The sequence below is a fragment of the Rhinoraja longicauda genome, chromosome 21, assembly GCF_053455715.1.
Source record: "Rhinoraja longicauda isolate Sanriku21f chromosome 21, sRhiLon1.1, whole genome shotgun sequence".
Lineage (NCBI taxonomy): Eukaryota > Metazoa > Chordata > Chondrichthyes > Rajiformes > Arhynchobatidae > Rhinoraja > Rhinoraja longicauda.
Window position 1 is genome coordinate 11,744,107 of NC_135973.1, and position 22,604 is coordinate 11,766,710.

Below are 22,604 nucleotides of genomic sequence, written 5' to 3' on the forward strand. Positions count from 1 at the left end.
AACCCAACAACCAGTCAAATTTAAACAGCCTCTCACACTGCCTTGAGGACATAAAATGTTGGATGGCACAGAACTTCCTCCAATTAAATGAGAGCAAGTCTGAGGTCATCCTATTCGGCCCCCCCGACTCCATCAAATTGATAACAGGCAGTCTTGGAAGCCTATCCTGCCTAGTCAAACCGCATGTCAAAAACCTCGGCATGATATTTGACTCTGCATTAAAATTTGATAAGCAAGTCAACGCTGTGGTAAAAGCCAGCTTCTTCCAACTTCGAACCATAGCTAAAATCAAACCTTTCCTCAAATTCGACGACACAGAAAAAATCATTCACGCTTTCATTTCCTCCCGCCTAGACTACTGCAACTCCCTATACACTGGGATCAGCCAATCTTCCCTGTCCCGCCTGCAACTGGTCCAAAACGCCGCAGCGAGACTCCTGACGGGTACCCGTAAAAGGGACCACATCACCCCGATTCTGGCCTCTCTCCACTGGCTCCCTGTACGGTACAGAATCAACTTCAAGCTCCTCCTATTCACGTATAAAGCCCTAAATGGACACTCCCCCCCCTACATCAAAAATCTTCTAACCCCCCTCTCTAACTCCAGGTCCCTCAGATCGGCCGACTTGGGGCTATTCACTATCCCACGGTCTAGGCTTAAACTCAGGGGTGACCGCGCTTTTGCGGTTGCAGCTCCTAGACTGTGGAACAGCATCCCTCTCCCGATCAGAACTGCCCCCTCCATCGACTCCTTTAAGTCCAGGCTCAAAACATATTTCTACTCCCTAGCGTTTGAGGCTCATTGAGGAGGCGCTGTGAACTGTTTGCGTGCTACTGTATGTTTTCATTTTTTTTTCTATTGGAACCTAATCAAATGTACAGCACTTTGGTCAACGTGGGTTGTTTTTAAATGTGCTATACAAATAAAATTGACTTGACTTGACTTGACTTGACTTGACTTGACAACTTATTCCGAATTTAGGAGAGCAAATTAATTTATTGATCGTCGCTACTGGGGACAATCTGGCATGATGAATCGAGAATAATACAAGTAGAATTGACCTTTTTTTAAAGCCCAGTAAACACAGATAAATAAAATAACTCTTGCCGAGTCACAAAATTAAATTGCATTTAACAGCTTACCGAGGATCCAAACTTGACGCTTTAAGTGGAACAGGTTCCAATTTTATATTCTTTTTACCATAGACACGAAATAACCTGCAGAAGGGACAAAAATATAGTTAATAAAAGCTAAAAGAAAAACCGTTCCTGGGCCCGAAACCTCCATTTCTAAAATAAAACGATTTTTTCTTTTGTCAATAAAAAGGCGAGTCAATAAATTACAATACTCAAAATTGAGGGATGTGTTTAGCCAATAAAGTTCCGGCGCTGAGCGAAGTGTCAAGTTAGACTAGGAATGGTTTCAAATAGCTACTTTAGCAAATAAAATTATTTTTAGAGACAAAAATCAGTTCAATTGATAAATTACATATTTTACATGCTTAAATTTTTTAAACCTTAGACATTACAAAATACAGTTACAGAGAATAAGGGTGAACAGTTTCTCTTTAGTTTTAGCAATCCAATCAGTTGCCAATGGACAATTGTTTACATGCAAAAACGACACATCATGAATTCACAGCTATTTTCCTTTACATCAGTAACTACACTTTAAAATACTACTTCAATTTAGTTTAGTTTATTGTCACATGTACTGAGGTACAGTGAAAAGCTTTCTTGTTGCGTGCCGGTCAGTGGAAAGACTAGACATGATTTCAAACAGGGCCCCCCCACAGTGTACAGATGGATACAGGGTAACGGAAATGGCCCATTTTCATGCAGAATGACTCTATACACACCACGCAATTATAAAACACATTGTGTTCAAATATAATCTACTGTGTAGGCAAAAAAAATGTGAAAGCCCAGCAATAAAAATAAGCAATTTCTAATTTCTTCCTCTGACTCTCTCTCTCTGTCTGTCTGTCTGTCTGTCTTTCTCTCTCTCTCTCTCTCTCTCTCTCTCTCTCTCTCTCTCTCTCTCTCTCTCTCTCTCTCTCTCTCTCTCTCTCTCTCTGTACTATCTACATTAGAAAGCCAATTCTTACAACTTTTACCTGGTGATGTACTGTGCTTCTTCTACTGTGTAGAAGCCACTTGCTGTTCCCCCTTCAATATAGCAAATGCTATCAAATATCTGCAGACATTAAAAAAACAATGAGAAAGATTTAATTCATTAGTTACAAATTTGACACAACTGAAAACAATGCTGATATATGGATAGGTTAACAGCTCCAGCTTTGACAAGAAAAAGGTGCCACGTTTGATGATGTTATCAATCCTGATGGTGAATTCCATTGTAAACGGTTTAACTGTCTTGCAGGCAAATTGCTGCCTGTTGCAATTGCATGTGATGTTTTATTATGGTCTACGCTAGGGCCAAACTATAAAGAAAATATCCCTTCACGGAACATTGAAGAACAAGTCAGTGATGTTGATACAAGTGTCTACCATTAATATTTCCATTTATGGTCAATGATAGCCAATATGAAATTAAGAATATCCTGTCTAACTTAGGAAAACCATGTCCTAAGCAGGAACCAACATCATGATTGTCAGAGTGAGACTCAACGCAAATTGGAGGAACAGCATCTCATATTTCCCTTGGGCAGCTTACAGCCCAGTGGTTCTGAATATTGATTTCTCTAACTTCAAGTAACCTGGCATTCCCTCTCTCTATCCCTCCCCCACCCAAGTCGCACCAGCTTCTCGCTTTCACCCAACAACCAGCAAACAATGGCCTGTTTCCTTTATCAGCGTTACTTTTTTCAATATCTTCCATTCATTGTTCTATATCTCTCTACATCATCGTCAATATCTCTCGTTTCCCTTTTGCCTGACTAGTCTGAAGAAGGGTCTCGACCCGAAACGTCACCCATTCCTTCTCTCCAGAGATGCTGCCTGTCCCGCTGAGTTACTCGAGCTTTTTGTATCTATCTTTGGGTTAAACCAGCATCTGTAGTTCCTTCCTACACATCATGTAAAAATCAGCATGGTACGATTAGGAGCAGCCCTTCTTCACCACTGATCATCAGCTATGTCTCAATTTGGAGTAGGGAGTGGGTATGAAGCCATGCACTACTCCAAGAGAGGACACTGCCAAGGAACATCACATAGGGGTTTCACATCAATCACCTATGAAAGATAGACAACAACATCGTAGAAACATAGAAAGTAGGTGCAGGAGTGGGTCATTCAGCACTTCGAGCCATTCAATATGATCATGGCTGTGGCAAGGGCTGGTCACGTGACTCGACACCAAATTGCATCGTGAGCAGTAAACAAAGCAAAGCTCACCATATGGTTAGCCCAGTCTGTGACTATTGTGGTATACAAGGAGACAAGAGGACAGATGTCAACTCAGACAACCTGGCTCAATATGATTTCAGTATCCACTTTCCCTAATGGACTTCAGCATTTATCCAATAATTTGTCAGGCTGATTAGTCCTAATTCACTATTTTGTTGTCCTTTGATCAAGCCAGTTGTTGACAATGAGTATCTGTAAAAGAATATCCTTAATTAATTTAGTTATCTTATGAAGATTTGACTAAGATCAATTTACTGGCATCAGTCTTCATTAAGCATTCTCATCAGGCTCAGAGGACATGGTTTCCAGACAAATCTGGAGGCTTGCTGCCTCAGTACCATACAAGGGGAGAATACTGCACACTGTTAGAGGCCTTACTCATCATTTAGTTGAGACATTAAAATGACATACTTCGTGCAGCCTCCCTCCGGTGGCTGCAAAAAAAGGCAACATCACTATTTGAAGAGCAGGATTGACCTAGAACTAGGGTCAACATTCATCCTCAGTCTGTTCAAGATTATCTGGTCATTTAACTCACTGCTTTCATAAAAGTGTTTTCCATGCATAACTCAGCTGTCACATATCCCCATTCACAGCATTTTTAAAGTTGGCTGAAACCAGTGTAATGCCTTGAAATCATATATAGGTGCTTCACCAATGAGTTCTTTGTTAATTAGAAATAAGCAGGTTTCTGTTCAATGTAACAAAATACAGTTAAACATCATATATCTGCTGTTGGGCAAGAGTCATTTAGTATTACATTACTAATTGGATCATTTAACTAGTTTGGGTCTGATTTTTTGATGGAAGTACAGGTGCCATTTATTTGGATTTTAAAACTGAGACATTCCACGAAGAAGCTGCCTTTATATGGAGCATGGATTGTGCCCTGGGGTACATGGATGAATGCATTTGTGTCAAATCAACATTAGTAGAATAAAAAGTCCCAGATCTGATCTCAAAATGAAATATCATTATTAGTCTAAACAAACTAAAAAATTAAAAATTCCATTCTTTATCCAGTCAACCATAGGTAAAGTCAATCTTGTGAAAACCAGACAAGCATGGAATCTGCACAGACAAGTTTGAATATTGTGTAATATTTATGCATAGGAACATAGCTGCTTTGGTGCATTGATGAAGGGTCATATTGCCAATAGAGCTGGTCCACTACTAGCACTGTTCCTTACTGAGAAACAAACGATAATGGATTGGTGAAAATAACTGGGGGAAAAATTCAGGGTTCAGAGGTGATTTACAAGAATGATCCCAGGATGAACCTATGATGAGTGTTTATCGGCACTGGGCCTGTACTCGCTGGAGTTTAGAATGAGAGGGGACTTAATTGAAGAGTAGTGAAAGGCTTGGATAGAGTGGATGTGGAGAGGATGTTTCCACTAGAGGGAGAGTCTAGGACTAGAGGTCATAGCCTCAGAATTAAAGGACGTTCTTTTAGGAAGGAGATGAGAAGAAATTTCTTTAGTCAGAGGGTGGTGAATCGGTAGAATTTTTTGCCGCAGAAGGCTCTGGAGGCTAAGTCAGTGGATATTTTTAAGGCAGAGATAGATTCTTGATTTGTACAGGTGACAGAGGTTATGGGGAGAAGGGGGTTAGGAGGGAGAGATAGATCAGCCATGATTGAATGGCAGAGTAGACTTGATGGGCCAAATGGCCTAATTCTATTCCTATCACTTATGAACATGACATTATCAACCAGGTAGATTCCAAATAACCACTGAGACAGTACTGATATCTAAGTGTAGCCACTTTTATACCCAATCATATACAGACCGCACTAAATTCTTCACTCTCATCGCCCATTTCCTCACGAATTGTCCTGCACTGTGCTCCAAGAAAATTACGGAGATTGACCGCATGGATGGCAGCACATGCTTTTTTATCCATTGTAGCTTCCTGACCAATCCAGTAGAATATTTGCCAGCTCAAAGCGCCATTCTCATCTAGTAAAGTCTACAAAATAAAGCAGTATATCAAGTAGTTTAAAAATAAACATTCAAATATTACAACAATCTTGAGAGCACAAAAATTATGGTTTTCTTTCCTATGGCTGACAAACATTAAAAATAAAATTAAATGTCGCAAAAATTAGCAGTCATATTTACAGATTGTTAGGGCAGAAATCATATTGTGAATTATATGATCAATGCTAATCAGGTTAAGAGACTATCCTTGGAAGAACTCAAATTTTGTACTTCTGTATTCAATGGCAATTTATCTTCTGTCCAATTAAACATTATTTCTCTATAAATGAACGGGATAACTGTGAGTGTGCACGCGCAAGTGCATGCACGTGAGTGCATATGTATAACAACAGAGCAGAAAATAATACTAGGCGTTTTCTTGTTCTGGGGTGACAGAAAAGGCAACGTGAAACTAATCTACGTTTCTTAATTGTTCACTTTATGAGGACTTCGTATGAAATCTACTCATCTGAATTCTATTCTACTTTCTCCCTGTGATGGTTACCTTCAGGATAATGTAGCAGTCTGCTTCATAGAACTTCCCATGAAAAGTCTCATCAATTTGAGTAGGAATAAAATTCTCGATGTGCCAAATGATGACCCCCGGGATATGACCAACATCGTCAGTGAAGAACTCCGAATAATCAAGTGGAGGTTTCTCCAGACCCTGATCCCATCGCTTGGTCTTCAGGTCTGAGTACTTGACTTCTCCCACCTCCTGCAAGAAAAAGGGTAAATGCTAATGAAACAAACTTTGAGATGATCGGCTTATCAGCATTTATTGTTTCAAACTGACTAACTGTACTAGTACTGAACAAAACTAAAGGAACCATGCATTACCATCAATGATCCAAGACAGTCATGCTTCCTTTCCATTCACCCCAGAATTGAGAATTAAAATTACAAATTCATCTTTTTGAATATAGTCAATCGTTATTCTCTGCTTTTCCCATTGATGTGTCAATGCAATAGGTGCAAACCAGTTCCTGAATTAAAAATCTGCGTTGCTTGATACACTGGGAGAATCCCATAATCCTCGTCAAATAATTACATCCGTTCTAAGGAACTTGTTCTTGACAATGGACTGCTTTCACAGTATTCCTTCTGTGGGTCAGTCCAATAAATGGGCTCTTTCTGGAGTGAGCTTCATTCCATACCCTTGGCACGAGAAGCCTAAGCTGGCATCTGAAGAGTGGTTTCTGAGGGGAGTAGATCCCAGAATTAGTAGACCCAAGTTAACGTGCAATTTTGTTTTTTGTCTGGTTGCAAAAGGGTACTGCAAGAAACAACGTCTTGGGGAAAGTTAAGTCTTGATGCCCATTATGGAATCATAATGTTGCGTTGCATTGCATTCCCCCCCCCCCGATTTTCTTGGGGTCTTATTTAAATGAATTGATTCTTCTTGTGGCTTGTGCATTCTCTATTTGTGCATGTACAATGCTGAATGCTGACATTTGTTCACAAGTGGGGAAAATATTAATCAAAGACAAGTGCTTTATTTGCTGGCTGTCCACAATCATGCATGAAGGGCCTGTTTCCATGCTGTCTGACTCCAGGACTCTCGGTGTGAGCATGTTGGGCCGCAGGGCCTGTGTCCATGCCCTGTGACTCTATGTCACTTTCTGAACTCAAACGATAGAGTTTGTTTGCTGGGATGGGGTTTGAAATACACGGCCTGAAAGACTGAAGTGGGAGCTGGAAGATAGGATAAACCTAGAATTTACTTTGGCCAGCAAGGATGTGCTATACCTTTCTAGGATCATAGGATGAACTTGATTTTTTGTTTATCAGCTTTGTATCACACAACCCACTCACCCACATTGATGTTCATACAGAGCTCCCTTAATTTACCTCTGTCCTTGTTTTTTAGGAATACTGTTGTTTATACAGAGCTGCAGATTATAATAATCTGAAGATTGTTCATTTTAAAGGAACATACAGAAACCGGCCAAATTATCAAAATATCCATCCTCCTTTGATTTTACTGTTTATATATTTACAAAAGCTTTAAATTGTTAGAAAAGAGTCACACATTAGCAGTTATCCCTCCAAGAGATTTCCACGTTTATTCTGTTTATGTTTTCAGGCAGAATCAAGTATTTACCTCCATTTTTTTGTTCTTTTCCTGTGTTACATCGCTCATTCCCTTCAGTACTTGTTTGGCCTGGTCATCTTGGGTGGAGTCCTTTCTTCTCCGGAGACGCATTTTTCGAGCTATTGGATCCCGAGGTGTGACCCCTTTTTTTCCAAAAGGGAAAATTAAATAAAAATTAAACCCATTTTTCTTTATACTTTATTTAAGATGCAGAACCCAATTCTCCCAAAGCGTGAGCATTGGTCAGGGATCAACATCAGCTAAAAATTTCACAGCTCCCCTGTGTTAAACAGCTTGACCCCATAGAGTAATAGCTTCAGTGATGTATTGAAAAGCTTCTAATGCCCAGAAACACTTCCAATGAAGACCAAAATATACTCAAGGAATAAAGTTGATAACTAGTTTTTTCATTCTATTTGTATCAGAACTGGCTATTTCTGCCAGTGATTTTGTCTCTACTTTCTCTCCGTTAGTACAGCGTAACCTGTTGAGCATGCTTCACAGCCCCGCTAATAGCAACACAAAAAAGCATAATCTGAATCCGGGAAATTATAAAATAAAAGAACGGATTTTGCAAATAATTTTTCTTCCAAACTTTGTTATAGTTACAACAGTCTGCAATCTGAGCACAAGTATAAGAAAATAACTGCAGATGCTGGTACAAATCGAAGGTATTTATTCACAAAATGCTGGAGTAACTCAGCAGGTCAGGCAGCATCTCAGGAGAGAAGGAATGGGTGACGTTTCGGGTCGAGACCCTTCTTCAGACTTCTTCAGCATTCATATTAAGATCAGAGAAGGTTTGAGTTAGAACATGAGTAGATGCCTAATTTATTTTATTAAAAGATAAGAATAAGGACTTAATATGCTCACATTCTAACCTCATTGTGAACCATCTAGCTCTCAGCTTGTCACGATCCTGGCCTCTTCCCTGTCCTATGAAGTTTCGTTTTCACAGACCGTTTCTTTCAATGGCCTGAGAACTCACTTCTCAACATACTGACTGAACCTGTCACACTTTGATGATAAACACAAAACAGGTTCTGGCCTTTTCCTGCCTCCAAGGTCTCCTGCCCCCCACCCCCAATACTTTCAGTCTGAAGAAGGGTTCCGACCCGAAACGTCACCCATTCCTTTTCTCCAGAGATGCTGCCTAACCCACTGAGTTACTTCAGCACTTGGTGTCTATCTTCAGTATAAAGCAGCATCTGCAGTTCCTTCCTCGAAACAGAGTTATTTTCCAGTCCACTCTGTAACGTCACCACAGATTGGTTTGGTTAGATATTTCAGCTTGATAGGATGGCGTCTTCAGTATAAAGCAGCATCTGCAGTTCCTTCCTCGAAACAGAGTTATTTTCCAGTCCACTCTGTAACGTCACCACAGCTTGGTTTGGCTAGATATTTCAGCTTGATAGGATGGCATGAAATACATTGCACAAAGTGAATAAACATTATATCTCAGTTGTATGTACCTCCACCAGCTGCTGCAACTGCAGCCGGTGATGCGCCAGCCAATCTAAGCTGGTTCTGCAAGGAGAAGTCAATATTGTAAAACTCTGCTGTTTGATCCACTGGTTTAGGGGGCATAATCAAATTAGGATTTTCCCGAACATCCAGAACCTAAAAAATTAGAATAAATTAAATTAACTTCTTAGAATGAAGGGATAAATGACACAATATTGAAGATCTGAAATAAAAATAGACAGGAAGAAAAATTAACCCAATTTTAATTTTCTGGGTTTTTTTTGTGCATATTGATAAGGTGTTTTGGTTTTACAATGGGGTAATTTCTATGCAAATGTCGACTAAACATTATTCCTTTATCATGTATCTATACACTGTAAATGGCTCGTCTTTCCGCTGATAACTGGTTAGCAAACAAAAGCTTTTCACTGTACCTCGGTACACGTGACAATGAACTAAACTGACTGACTGAATTTCCACTCCAGTTATTACTATTATCTAAAGTGGTTTTACACAATCATCAATATTTGGTACATCGATTCAAATAGTCTTTCAAAATATAACTTTTTTAATTAATATCCATTCATGTCTTGTATCCTCCAAGTTAATCATAATTTTTGACTAACTTTACTTTCAAGAAATTCAATAATTCAAGAAATTATTCTGTGCTGAATTACTGATATCCGCTTCCATAAACTTAAAAATGTTTGGGATTCCCACGCAAACTGAGAAGATCCAATTTGCTTGCCTTTTTATAGTGGGATTTTCCAGACTGCACAACAGTATTGGACTCTCAGGATTCCAGTGGCAATGTGTGAATGTGCTGCAAGTCTACAGCAGTCTTGCTGGAGAATCTGACCACTAAACCTGCACTAGGATTAGACCAAGTGCAGGAATAGAAAACCCATTCATGAAAATGTAGAGGAACTACTGCACAGGAGATGGGCACGTACAATATACTTTTTTTTAAAAATTGATTGTGTTCAGTATTTATTGTCTTTAAATTTTCATTTTTGAAAACAAAATGACATTTAATAAACTTTAATTGATTCATTTGACTTTCTAAAAGTAGTTTCCCTAAACAATGGACTCTGAAATGTTTTACTTAGAAGGAAAACAGTTACAACTCAAAACACTCTCCTTCATCTTGCCCACAATCAAAAGAATATTTTCCCAACTACACATGCTCTGAAAATTAACCAACCCGAATTGCAAACAAATGCGCATCATCACATGTACATAACCTCTAATAACCATGTATTACAGCATGGTATTCTACAAAATTGAATGAAAGTTGTGTTAGAATTAAGCTACCTGTATATCTGCAAGAAAATGGATGGCTTCAGGCAGAGTGACCAGACGATTTTTAGTAAGAATCAGCTTCTTTAATTTTGCACATCTGCAATTAGAAATCTATGTTAAAATTTTCACTTCCAAAGAGCAGAGAAACTCTTACAATGGGTTTTTTTTCTTCACAAGACAGGAGAGTCGTGGCTCAATGTTCAACCTATACGTATCTAACCACAGGCAAGCTGGGTATAGGTGGAAGATCATAATCAATCTTGGCTACTCCAGATGAAGGTAGTGTGTAGGGGGCATTGGAGTTAAATGATGGTCAACACTTACCAGCCAAGGGCTCCATGGAGCCACATTTGGCTGGTAAATCCTACAAACAACTGATTTACACTCATCATTTCAGCTTCGACTAAAGAATCGTTACCTAGTGAAAGTACTGAAGCATCATAGACATTATTTTCCTTCCTCCCCATATAAAACTATACCCCGGCACAATTTCTGCCTTGTGGACCCCAAGGGTAAATTAATTATAAACACTGCCGTAAGGGAACTTTATACTGAAAGTAGAAGCTGAAGAATGTTCATACCTGCACAGACTCTCTGGGACCAGCTCAAGGTTATTATTGGCTGCCATAAATTCCTCCAAGTTTGCCAATTTCCCAATGCCTGATGGGATTCCATCGAAATCCAGCTTGTTTGAGTTCAAGTACAACTTCTTTAGCTTTGTTAACTTGCAGATGGCTGACTGAAGAAGAAAAACACTGTCAATTTTGGAGATGAACACAATTACACATTTAAAGTTCATTCACTGCTTGTTACTGCCATTGTCTTTGGTCTGATTAGATTCATTTGTTTTAGTACAGATTTGCAAGCAAATTCATTTGCTCCAGAGTTTGTAAGCATTTACATTCATTTCACTTCCATCAGCTCTTTTCTGCACAGTAATCAAAACAGCAAAACAAAAAAGCTGGGTTTCATCACAAGAGGCTAGGAGCAGCAAGAGCTAATGATGCTTCACATCAACAAACACCGACACCTTTATCCCAATGCACAAAATAAGCTGTAGGTTTATACATTATTCTAAAAGTGTGTGGGCTAAATTGACGTAGAAAGGACACGCACATTAAATTCAGTGAAACAGTATCTCACAAGACAAGGACACTGTGGTGGTCTCAAGCTCCTAGCACCGGGGAATTCAGAAAATGAGTGCATCATATTTTCATCCTTATTACCAGATGTTGGCAAGTATGTTAACATATCTTCGGTACCCATGTTCAAGTATAAAAGGTGACAAGATTGATTTTAATGTGCCAAGTTCCCTTAGTTGCCAATCATAAGATGAACGCTGCTCAAACCTGCACACACTGTTTGGGATCAGATCCAAGTTATCATTGGCTGCCATAATTTCCTCTAGAATTGTCAGCTTCCCAATACCCGATAAGATTCCATCGAAATCCTGCTTGTTCATGCTCAAGTACAGCAAACGCACAGTTTCCAAATGCACTGCACCACAAAAATCATGTGACTGCTAATTATTGGCAGAGCCCTTGAGAGCAAGATACTTCCATTATCTTTAACTCTCATCTTTCCTAACAGAAAGATCATACGAGACAGGTGCAGAATTAGACCATTTGGCCCATCGTGTCTGTTCCACGGTTAGACAATAGACAATAGGTGCAGGAGTAGGCCATTCAGCCCTTCGAGCCAGCACCGCCATTCAATGCGATCATGGCTGATCACTCTCAATCAGTACCCCGTTCCTGCCTTCTCCCCATACCCCCTCACTCCGCTATCCTTAAGAGCTCTATCCAGCTCTCTCTTGAAAGCATCCAACGAACTGGCCTCCACTGCCTTCTGAGGCAGAGAATTCCACACCTTCACCACCCTCTGACTGAAAAAGTTCTTCCTCATCTCCGTTCTAAATGGCCTACCCCTTATTCTTAAACTGTGGCCCCTTGTTCTGGACTCCCCCAACATTGGGAACATGTTATCTGCCTCTAATGTGTCCAATCCCCTAATTATCTTATATGTTTCAATAAGATCCCCCCTCATCCTTCTAAATTCCAGTGTATACAAGCCCAATCGCTCCAGCCTTTCAACATACGACAGTCCCGCCATTCCGGGAATTAACCTAGTGAACCTACGCTGCACGCCCTCCATAGCAAGAATATCCTTCCTCAAATTTGGAGACCAAAACTGCACACAGTACTCCAGGTGCGGTCTCACCAGGGCCCGGTACAACTGTAGAAGGACCTCTTTACTCCTATACTCAACTCCTCTTGTTACGAAGGCCAACATTCCATTGGCTTTCTTCACTGCCTGCTGTACCTGCATGCTTCCTTTCATTGACTGATGCACTAGGACACCCAGATCTCGTTGAACTCCCCCTCCTCCTAACTTGACACCATTCAGATCATGACCGATCGAATTTGCTGGCGTACAGCTCATTTGAAAGATAAAAAACTAAAGAAGAATCTCTTTCATTCTCCCAAGGATAAGATCAAACTTGAATAGTCAATATTTTTGATCCTCATGAGAGGCATTCTAAACCCACGAAAGGTGCACCGCAGATTGTGTCCATGACAGATAGTTTCTCCCAGGTGATTTACAGTAATGCTTCCAGCAACAATATCCTATACCCCAGAATTATTGGCCTAGTAAAAAATCACCAACCTCTCTGATCTGTAAACCACTCAAATGAAGCTGACATTAATAAAGTAGCGATAGAAACATAAAAATAAGCACAACATCTAAGACAATAACTGGCATTATCTTACAAGTTGATTTGCCATAACAATAGGCACAACCTATTTTAAAAATAATATTATCATCATACAGGAAGTGAAGTGAGTTGGTTGCGAGAGAGATTCAGTGTGCCCAGCTGCGTCCACTGATCGATGCAGAGTGAGAGCTCGGAGATCTGGTTGTTGCTGAGGTTCAGCCGCCGTAGAGACGAGAGGGTGTACAAGCACTCAGGTACCCGGCTAAGATCATTACAAGACAAGTCCACATCTGCAAAACAAATTGTGACACTTTTAAGATTTGAGAAGTTTAAAACACATGTTTGATCATGCTCGAATAAGCAAGGCTACAGGTTAGGATGATTGCCAGGCACATAAATTTGAAATATCTCAATTTAAAAATGTTCATCTCATGAATGAAATTACCATGTGAACCTGCCCTTTACCTGGACATCAGTCAATGTTTGAAAGAATTAACCTGGCATTATTTCCAAAATATCCTCTTCATGGAAGCAGTTCTATACGAAAAAGAATGCACCAAAATCTTTCTTGAGAGGATCCTATGCATCCCTTTTACTGGTGCCCTTGGCTGACTTTATACTCTGGCTTTTGGCATGAGGATAAATCCAGGGCAGGCCCAGTTGCTTCACTGTTGCTTCACTGTTGCTACCGGTACTCTGTTACAGAGCAGGGTTAGTTTAAAACCAATCATTAATTCCACATCATGAGAAGAAAAAAACAATTGTAAGTTAGATACAGGTGACACACACGTCACAGCCGTTCAGATAACCAAAATTTACCCTTATGGAATTCATAATTTGCAAGCCAAAATAAAGGATCATTGAATCAACTGTTTGAGATATGGAATGAAATTCACTTTCATAGAATTTATGTGAAAAATAAACACAATTTCTTTTCAGCTAACATTTCTTTATAGAGGTATAGATATCGCAATTTTCCATAATACAAAGCCGCACCATGGACCACTTACTGAGGAAAGAAAACCCCTCCCACCCACCGCAACGTGGGAGTCTCATATATTATTGAGATGAGTCAGAACACGAGCTGCTATCACACAGTGCAAGAGACCCAGGTTCGATCCTGGCCTCGGGTGCTGTCTGTGTGGAGTTTGCACGTTCTCCCTGTGACTGCGTGGGTTTCCTCCAGGTGCTCCTGTTTGCCTTCACATCCCAAAGATGTGCAGGTTTGTAAGTTAATTGGCCTCTGTAAAATTGCCCCTCGTGTATAGGGAGTGGATATGAAAGTGGGATAACATAGAACTAGTGTGAACGAGTGATCAATGGTGATCAGTGGGCCAAAGGACTATTTCCATGGTGTTTTTTTCAATCAATACAAAGAGCGACAAAGAAGGTTGTCAGTTTCATGCAACAGAACTGAAGCCAAGCAATTAAATAAGACACAGACACAGATTCAGAAAGTAATTGGTATCTTATTAATAGTGACTTACAATCAAAGAAAACAAATGAATAAATGGACAACCTCAATTTCACTAAGCAAGTCTGTCACACTTCCATCCAGGATTAGGATGAAGGTCAACCTCAAGCCACTCAGTAGAATTAATGCTTAAAATAGCTTATATTAAGACTTTGTGCAATATAAAAACCTGGTGTAACACAGAGCCACACAAGGCAAGTGATCAGAAATAGGTAAGAGACTCTGTACTTAAAGCTAGAGGACTGTGAGATGGAGACATTGGAAACATTGAGCTGTATAAAACTTCAAAGGGGAAGGTAAATGTCTTGCAAGATTTTGCAAACAAAGATATGTAGGGGAAGGGCATTTTTTTTAATGAACAGCTGGACTGAAATGTGCAGAAGCAGCTCAATTTAACAAAAGGTTCATCTTACCAAACAAACCAGACAGGGCCTCTAGGCTTGTAGGCAAGTTGCTTTGTGTGCGTTGTGTATTTCTGAGATGCAGCGTTTGTAGAGCTGTCATTGCAGGAAGCTGCCTGCAAGAGATTAGTACAATGAATTATACACCCTGCTAGAATTCAATCAAACCTGCAGATTAATGCATAAAATTAAAGTAAACCCTGGTCAATTGTTCAGTGGTATAGAAAATGGAAATAGTTCTAAATTATCATCTCTATTATGATGCTTCAGAATCAAAATATTTTTGCAGCACAGAAACAAGCCATTCTATCCATTGTGCTCGGATTTATTACCATTACAGGTGCTCCTCGGCTTACGGTGTTTCGACTTTCGATAGTTCGACTTAGCGATGGTGCAAACTGCAGCAACCCGTAGCGAGCCACCGCTCGCTTCTGGCCACGTGATCGCGTGCATCACAATGCATTTCGACTTACAATACCTTCGGTTTCCGATGGGTTTCTCAGAGCGGAACCCCATCGGAAACTGAGGAGCACCTGTAACTAGTCTGTTCGAACTACTTACCATTCTGGGTGGTGTAAAACAAAATTGTTTGATACTTTGTTGCTGTTCTCGCTTCAATGGCACAAAAAAAGCCTCATGGAGCATAATACGGGAAAATTAACTCTGTAGCTGAATGCCCCATGGTTCCAATCACTTTACGATAGCCATTTACTGACATGACAATAGCTCGTCAGCCAGAAAGACCTAATAGTCTTATCAAAGCATTTAATAATTTCTGAAAGTATTTTTACTTTTACCATGGTATCCATTCAAACGCCTGACTCATTCGTCAGCTTCTGTTATTTTAATTTTTTCTGACATAAAATTAAACGGAGAGACTTGCTTTTGGTTGTCACTTACCGCATTTGCGCATGCATGAGTGGGTTGTTATTCAAAATTAGTGTCTGGAGATGAACCAAGCGTCTCATCTGAGGAGGCAAACTCTCCAGCTTATTTTCACTCAGGTCCAAGTATAGCAAATCAGTGAGGTTTATAAACAGTTGGTTTGGGATGTTGTCAATACTGCAAAAGAAAACAAAGTATTAGAAATAAGAATATATAATATCCAAATACAAGTTAAAAAAAAAGACAAGCAAACTAGTTGTTGCTGTTCATGCCAGCCCCAAACAGTGTCTTTGTGGAATGTGCAGCATGCATAGTGAATGTGACGTTATATATATATAGTGAAGGTGAACTGGCATGCACAATCTACACTAGTGTCATCTATCCAGGTTCCCCAGAGATGCTTCCTGACCCACTGAGTTACTCTAGTATTTTGTGCCTTTCTTTTGTGTAACCAGTATCTGCAGTTCCTTGTTATATCATAATGATGTTACAGCATAACTCGCTGGGACATGTGTTTCACTCTTCATTGTATCTGTGATGGGCAGTATCAAGCTAGAGCTAGAGGTTTTTCCTGCTATACATGCTGTCAGGGAAAGAGGTGAAGTAGTGGGAAGTTGGTTGGGCTTTGTAGGGGAGGGAGGGTTATGGAAATTACATTCGGGCATATAACTACAAGAGCCAACTACAAAACTATGAGCAAAAGCCAGCAAGTAAGCATCTCAGTGCTCGAGGTGTGGGCAAAGAGGAAATTTGGTCCAACAGTTCCGCAGAACAAACTTATCTTCTACTCTCTATTCAATGATTGCACGATTTCATGCACACAGAACAAATTGAAGAAAAATGAAAACATAAAACAAAAACAAAAAATTTAAATCCCACAACCAATGTATTTACTGTGAGATTCATGCCTACCTGTTATGACTCAAGTTGAGCACCAGCATGTTTTTAGCATTCTCTAGTTCCCTAGGAATCTCAGTCAACTGATTATAGCTGAGGTCCTGAAACAAAGCATGTGTCAGTCAATCAAGTATATTCTCAAAACAGAAGAATGATCTTATTTGGATAAATTCTTTCCCAAAAACAGATATCCTTATTTCCTGTTGAGATTGCAGTGCTTTTGAACAGAACATCTTTTGAATGCCTGCATACAGAATCTTTGATGCCAACAATTGTAGCATTAAAGGAGGTGAAAAGGATGGGATTGAACATGACATACTGTTCTATGACTACGATTTCCCATTTGATAAATGCTGCTCGAAATATTTAAGCATATTGTGGATGGCACCGGTTGTACGAGGGATTTGGGTTTGATCCTGACCACATGTGCTGTTGTGCGGAGTTTACATGTTCTTCGGGTACTTGCATAGATTTCTACCAGGTGCCCTTGTAAGATGAAAGACACGAGGGTAGATTAATTAGTTACTATAAATTACCGCATACAGTAGGTAAATTGTAAAATAATCAAAGGGAAGGGAGGTTGATGTGCATGTGCGAGAGAACAGGTTGCAGGTTTACAGGGAAATAAGAGAACTGGAATGCATAGAATTGATCTACCAGAAGCCAAATGGCCTCCTGCGTCACAATAAGTAAGAAAGAGTTGCAGAATAAATCAATGTTTGGTTTGTTCATCTTTGAAGCAAATATACACAATCTCACACAAATACTAGAGCAAGATTGAAATGTACCAACAGTGGAGCTTCCAATATCTGGTCCTGAGTTCCTTTGTAAAACGCTGAGCACAGGCCATGTGCTCAGACAGAAATGGGCGATACAACATAATTGAAGCTGATGCTGAACTAGACAAGCCTGCCACTACTCAAGGTCTTGAGCTCACACATAAAAAACCATGGACTTCCTTCCCACCAACTTCCCCTGCCAATGACCATATTCTCCTATTAAAATTACACTCATTGTGAATCTGACGGGTGAAAATTCCGTAAGATTTGAAAAGCATCCAAAAAAAACATCAAGAACCGAGACAGCAAGATGATACTGAAATATCCTCTATTTTTGTTAAATATTTGATTTGAAACAAATATAACGAGCAGAGAACTTTAAAACACTCCTGAATGCTCTTCTAGCTTTACATATTTATTGTTAAGCAATCTTCAGGATGTAATATCCAGAACATATTTTTCCCACAGTGAATGCCCTGTTTTTATAAACCCTTTCAACCTACCAGCACAGAGAGATCATCCAACTGGAAAATGTCATCAGGAACACCAGAATTTTTCAAGTTATTAGCTCGAGCAACAATGGCCTATGGAGAACACAAAGGATGGTATAGTCATTTACTGTTCCATGATAGTACAAAGTTGTTTTAATCAAATATGGTACGTCCCCAAAGACGTACAGGTATGCAGGTTAATTGACTGGGTAAATGTAAAAATTGTCCCTAGTGTGTGTAGGATAGTGTTAATGTGCGGGGATCGCTGGGCGGCGCGGACTCGGTGGGCCAAAGGGCCTGTTTCCGCGCTGTATCTCTAAATCTAAAATCTAAAACACTAACATGTCAATGGCCTGAAGGTCTGAATAAATTGCAAAACTCTAAAAAGCTGTCTGAATTACAGATCGGACTGTTTCATGAATAATATGTTATGCATACCTTCTAAATATAACTTAGTTACAGCTACAAATTCTCAAGATTTCTTGCTTAGGTGGATCAGTGTATCTGAGCTTGGGATCACAAAATTGCAATGTAAAATGGTGATTCCCAATGAAAGAAGCATTCAGGGTGTTCTGGAAAGTAGGGTCAGGAACAGAAATGATGAAGGAAGTGGCCATAATTAAGGGACTGTGCAGTGAAAAATATCCACATTTAAAAAAACATTGTTTTACAGCTTGAGCTTCAGCTTCAAGAATAGCTGGAATTCATTCCCACAGTCCTTTCTGAAATGACCTGTCTTCTTACTCACCCGCAAGCAAGGCAGACTAGAGAGGTCCCCATGAAGCGTTGTCAAACTGTTATGACTCACTGATAAATGTTCCTATAATGAAACCAAAACCTTCAGGTTAGAGCAGAGTAAACGATTTCACATTTTTTTGTAATTAATCAACACTTTTAAAAAAATGACTGGCACAGACGATGGTCCAGTTTTGTAAACAACATGCGAAGGAAATAATCTATAGTTCTATAATTTACAGTAACCAAGATCTCAAATTCTAAGCACGGTAGTGAACAATTTATTTTTGCTACTATTATTAGCCAATTTGTGAATGAGATCACGGTCCAACAAAATAAATAATTCCATCATAAGACAACTGCATCTCCAAATAAGGGTGACTCTGACTAGAGTTGACTTCCATGGAAGTCAATTCTTTTCTGGCCATGCATAAACATAGACAGAACCAAAAGGGTACCAGGTCATAAAAAGATTCACAATCAACATGGTCCTCACACCAATGCATAAAAAGTTCCAAACTGGTAGCGCAGCGGTAGAGTTGCTGCTTTACAGCGAATGCAGCGCCGGAGACTCAGGTTCGATCCTGACTACGGGTGCTGCACTGTAAGGAGTTTGTACGTTCTCCCCGTGACCTGCGTGGGTTTTCTCCGAGATCTTCGGTTTCCTCCCACACTCCAAAGACGTACAGGTATGTAGGTTAATTGGCTGGGTAAATGTAAAAAATTGTCCCTAGTGGGTGTAGGATAGTGTTAATGTACGGGGATCGCTGGGCGGCACGGACTTGGAGGGCCGAAAAGGCCTGTTTCCGGCTGTATATATATGATATGATATGATATGATATGAATGTTGATCAAGAGTAAACAGTCAGCTCATTTTCAATCATATTCGCTGATGTTAATAACAGTATTACAAAGCTTTCTCCTCCCTGCAGTCCACAGGTGGTTGAAATCGAGAGGTTCGTTCTGTGCGAAATCTAAAATGGATGCCATTAATATTAACTAACCCTCAAAGGAGATATTGCTTGGCACTGAAATTTAAGGGGAGGGTGATACAGAAAGCACTTGCATTTTGATTTGGTTTGTAATTTGAAAGAAACACTTTACCAGTTTATGAAGAGAAGCCAATTCCTCGGGTAAGTAGCAAAGTCCTGTTCGGTTCAGTTTCAGCCATCGCAAACTGGTCATACACTTAACATGTTCAGGAAAATAACCACCCTTTGCAAAAGAAAAACACATTAAATTTTGCTTTGGAAACATGCCCTGGCCATGCATCTACATATTTCAAGCAGACATCAATGCGGCTAAAATAACAACATCAACATAACTTCCACACAAGTTATACAATTAAGAAAAAATTCAAAGCTGTATTCAAAATCTCAAAGGCAGTGACCAAGAGTACAACCACTCAGTAACATCATTTGGAAGCCAAGCATCAGTTTTCACAGGTACGCCCGCATTAACTAGTTCTACCTTATCATCTTGTTCATCCTCCACTGTCTCTAAATTGCAAGACTGCTCGTCTGGCATGAGACTTATAATTTAAGCACTCAATAATAAGCAAGTTGAAGTTCCAACATAAGTTTAGTCTTGGATATCTTAGCCATTACATCACCTCTAAAGTATACATATTATGTATATCTGCCACTCTCCATAAACCAGCTCACACATTCTCCCTCTCCAAACAAAAAAAGTTATAATGCAAGATATAAAGCACTCACATTTTGCACAACTAGATCCCATTAATAACAATGTAAATTACAAAAAAAGGACACAAAGTGCTGGAATAACTCAGCGACTCAGGCAGCATTCCTGGAGAACATGGATAGATGTCGTTTCGGGTCAGAACCCTTCTTCTGACTGATCAAGGGTCCGACTCAAAACGGCACCTATCCATGATTTTAGTTTAGTTTACAGATACAGCGCGGAAACAGGCCCTTCGGCCTACCGGGTCCGCGTCGACCAGCGATCCCCACATATTAACACTATCCTAAACCCACTAGCGACATTTTTTACATTTACCGAGCCAATTAACTTACAAACCTGTACGTCTTTGGAGTGTGGGAGGAAACCGAAGATCTCGGAGAAAAACCACGCAGGTCACGGGGACAATGTACATACTCCGTACAGCCAGCACCTATAATCGGGATCGAACCCGGGTCTCCGGCGCTGCATTCGCTGTAAGGCAGCAACTCCACTGCTGCGCCACCGTGATCTCCAGGAGTGCTGCTGGACCCACTCAGTTACTCCAGCACCAGGTAATGTGGGGGGACAGAACATGTCCTTACCAATTTCAATAGATTTACTATACAATGCATCATCACTTGGTTTGGCAACTTCTCTGCCAAGACCTCAGGAAATGGCAGAGTTGTGGTTGCAGCTCAGTCTATCACACAAACCACCCAACCCCGCACTTCACACTGGATAGGTGAAGCAGACAACATAATTAAGGACCACTCACTCCCCAGTCATTACCTCTTCTCTCTCCATCAGGCAGATGATACTAACAGATTGAAAGCACATCATGAACAGCTTATTCCCCTTTTCAAACTACTAGAACAGACTTCTCATAAGATTAGCATGCAGACCCGATTTCACAACCTACTTCATTGCAGCCCTTGCACTTTCTCTCGGGCAGTAACACTATAACACTGTGACACTATATTCTGCACTCTGCTATTATACTCTTTGCACCTCCTGGATTGTACCCATGTATGGTATGATTTGAGTGGATAGCACACAAATGAAGTTTTCCCACTGTGCCTCGGCACATGTGGCAATAATAAACTAATACAATACAAATATGACTTTAATTTTTGACTAGCGAGTTAATCTAATGGAGACGTGCAGGGCGCTTCAGACCCTTGGAATGCACTCCCCATGTCCTATACAGCCACAGGGCAGAAAGAGTCACCAACTGGAGCAGCTCAATATCTGCATCTTGGAGCCTGAGCAACAGCTGTCACATTCCATCCACGGGGCTGGGTTTTGTGAACTGCATATTTTGGACGGGAATCATCCACTAACAGAGCACAGGTAGAGAAGGACAGAGCTAATCTAATGATACCATGCGGGATACTTCGGACCCATGGAATATATATCCCGTGACACGTACAACCACGACAGATAAAGTGACACTCAAAAACTAAAAGCTGGCGGGTAGTTCAGGAGTCATTCCCCAAGCAATATTCAGTTTCTAATTCTGTTGGGGGAACGAACGCTCTCTTGCCTTTCACTGCCAGGGCCAGGAGCATACCACCAGGGGTAGCTCGACTGCACAGGGAAAGAGAAAACAAAGCCAAGAGTGACAGCAAAGTAAAGAGCATCACTACGCCCTGGCAGAATCTTTTGGACGAGGAGGGTGAACAGCCCGAGACTGTGGCACATATTGCTACCAATGACATAGACAGAAATAAGAATGCAGGCATATTTTATTAAATTAGATAAAGAAAAAGAGCCTCAAACTGTGGTAATCTCAAATTGACTTCCATGACCAATGAATACAAACTTAGGAGGACAACACTGACAAATGGCTAGCAGGAAAAATTGTGCAAAAGGAAGGGCTTTAAATTCATAGTCCTCCACTTTGCTAAAGAAAATGGGTCCTTTAGCCAAACTCATCAATGCTGACCAAAGCATCCTCAGCTGGTCTCACATGCCTGCAATTGGCCCATCGCCCCCAAAACTTTTCCTATCCATGTACCTTTTAAACATTATAATTGTATCCTCTATCACTTTCTCTGACATCTTGTTCCCCATCCGCCCCACCCTCTGCGTGGAAAACGTGCTTCTTAGACCTTCTTTAAATCTTTCCCCTCTCATCTTAAACGTATGACTCCAGTTTAAACTCCCCTACCCTGGGAAAAAGACTGTGACAATCCATTTTATCTATGCCCCTCACGATCTGATAAACCTCTATGTAAGGTCACTCCTCAGCCTCCTTCATTCCAATGAAAATAGTCCCAGTTTATCCAGTCGCTCTTTAAAACTCAAGCCTCATCAATATCCTATTGAATC

At 40.3% G+C, this 22,604-nt stretch overlaps 1 protein-coding gene across 1 annotated transcript in view; it reads right to left on the reverse strand.

The window, feature by feature from the left end:
* flii (FLII actin remodeling protein) overlaps positions 1-22,604 on the reverse strand; it is a 43,281-nt gene that overhangs the window by 18,899 nt on the left and 1,778 nt on the right. Inside the window, exons 2-16 of the mRNA XM_078417756.1 lie at positions 19,695-19,805; positions 18,604-18,675; positions 17,868-17,948; positions 16,601-16,686; positions 15,704-15,865; positions 14,816-14,919; positions 13,043-13,218; positions 10,794-10,951; positions 10,225-10,309; positions 8,919-9,066; positions 7,456-7,589; positions 5,857-6,069; positions 5,161-5,340; positions 2,118-2,197; positions 1,144-1,218 (exon numbers count right to left, since the gene is read on the reverse strand). Coding sequence (XP_078273882.1) covers positions 1,144-1,218; positions 2,118-2,197; positions 5,161-5,340; positions 5,857-6,069; positions 7,456-7,589; positions 8,919-9,066; positions 10,225-10,309; positions 10,794-10,951; positions 13,043-13,218; positions 14,816-14,919; positions 15,704-15,865; positions 16,601-16,686; positions 17,868-17,948; positions 18,604-18,675; positions 19,695-19,805 — 1,865 coding nt within the window. The remainder of the gene's footprint in view (positions 1-1,143; positions 1,219-2,117; positions 2,198-5,160; positions 5,341-5,856; positions 6,070-7,455; positions 7,590-8,918; positions 9,067-10,224; positions 10,310-10,793; positions 10,952-13,042; positions 13,219-14,815; positions 14,920-15,703; positions 15,866-16,600; positions 16,687-17,867; positions 17,949-18,603; positions 18,676-19,694; positions 19,806-22,604) is intronic.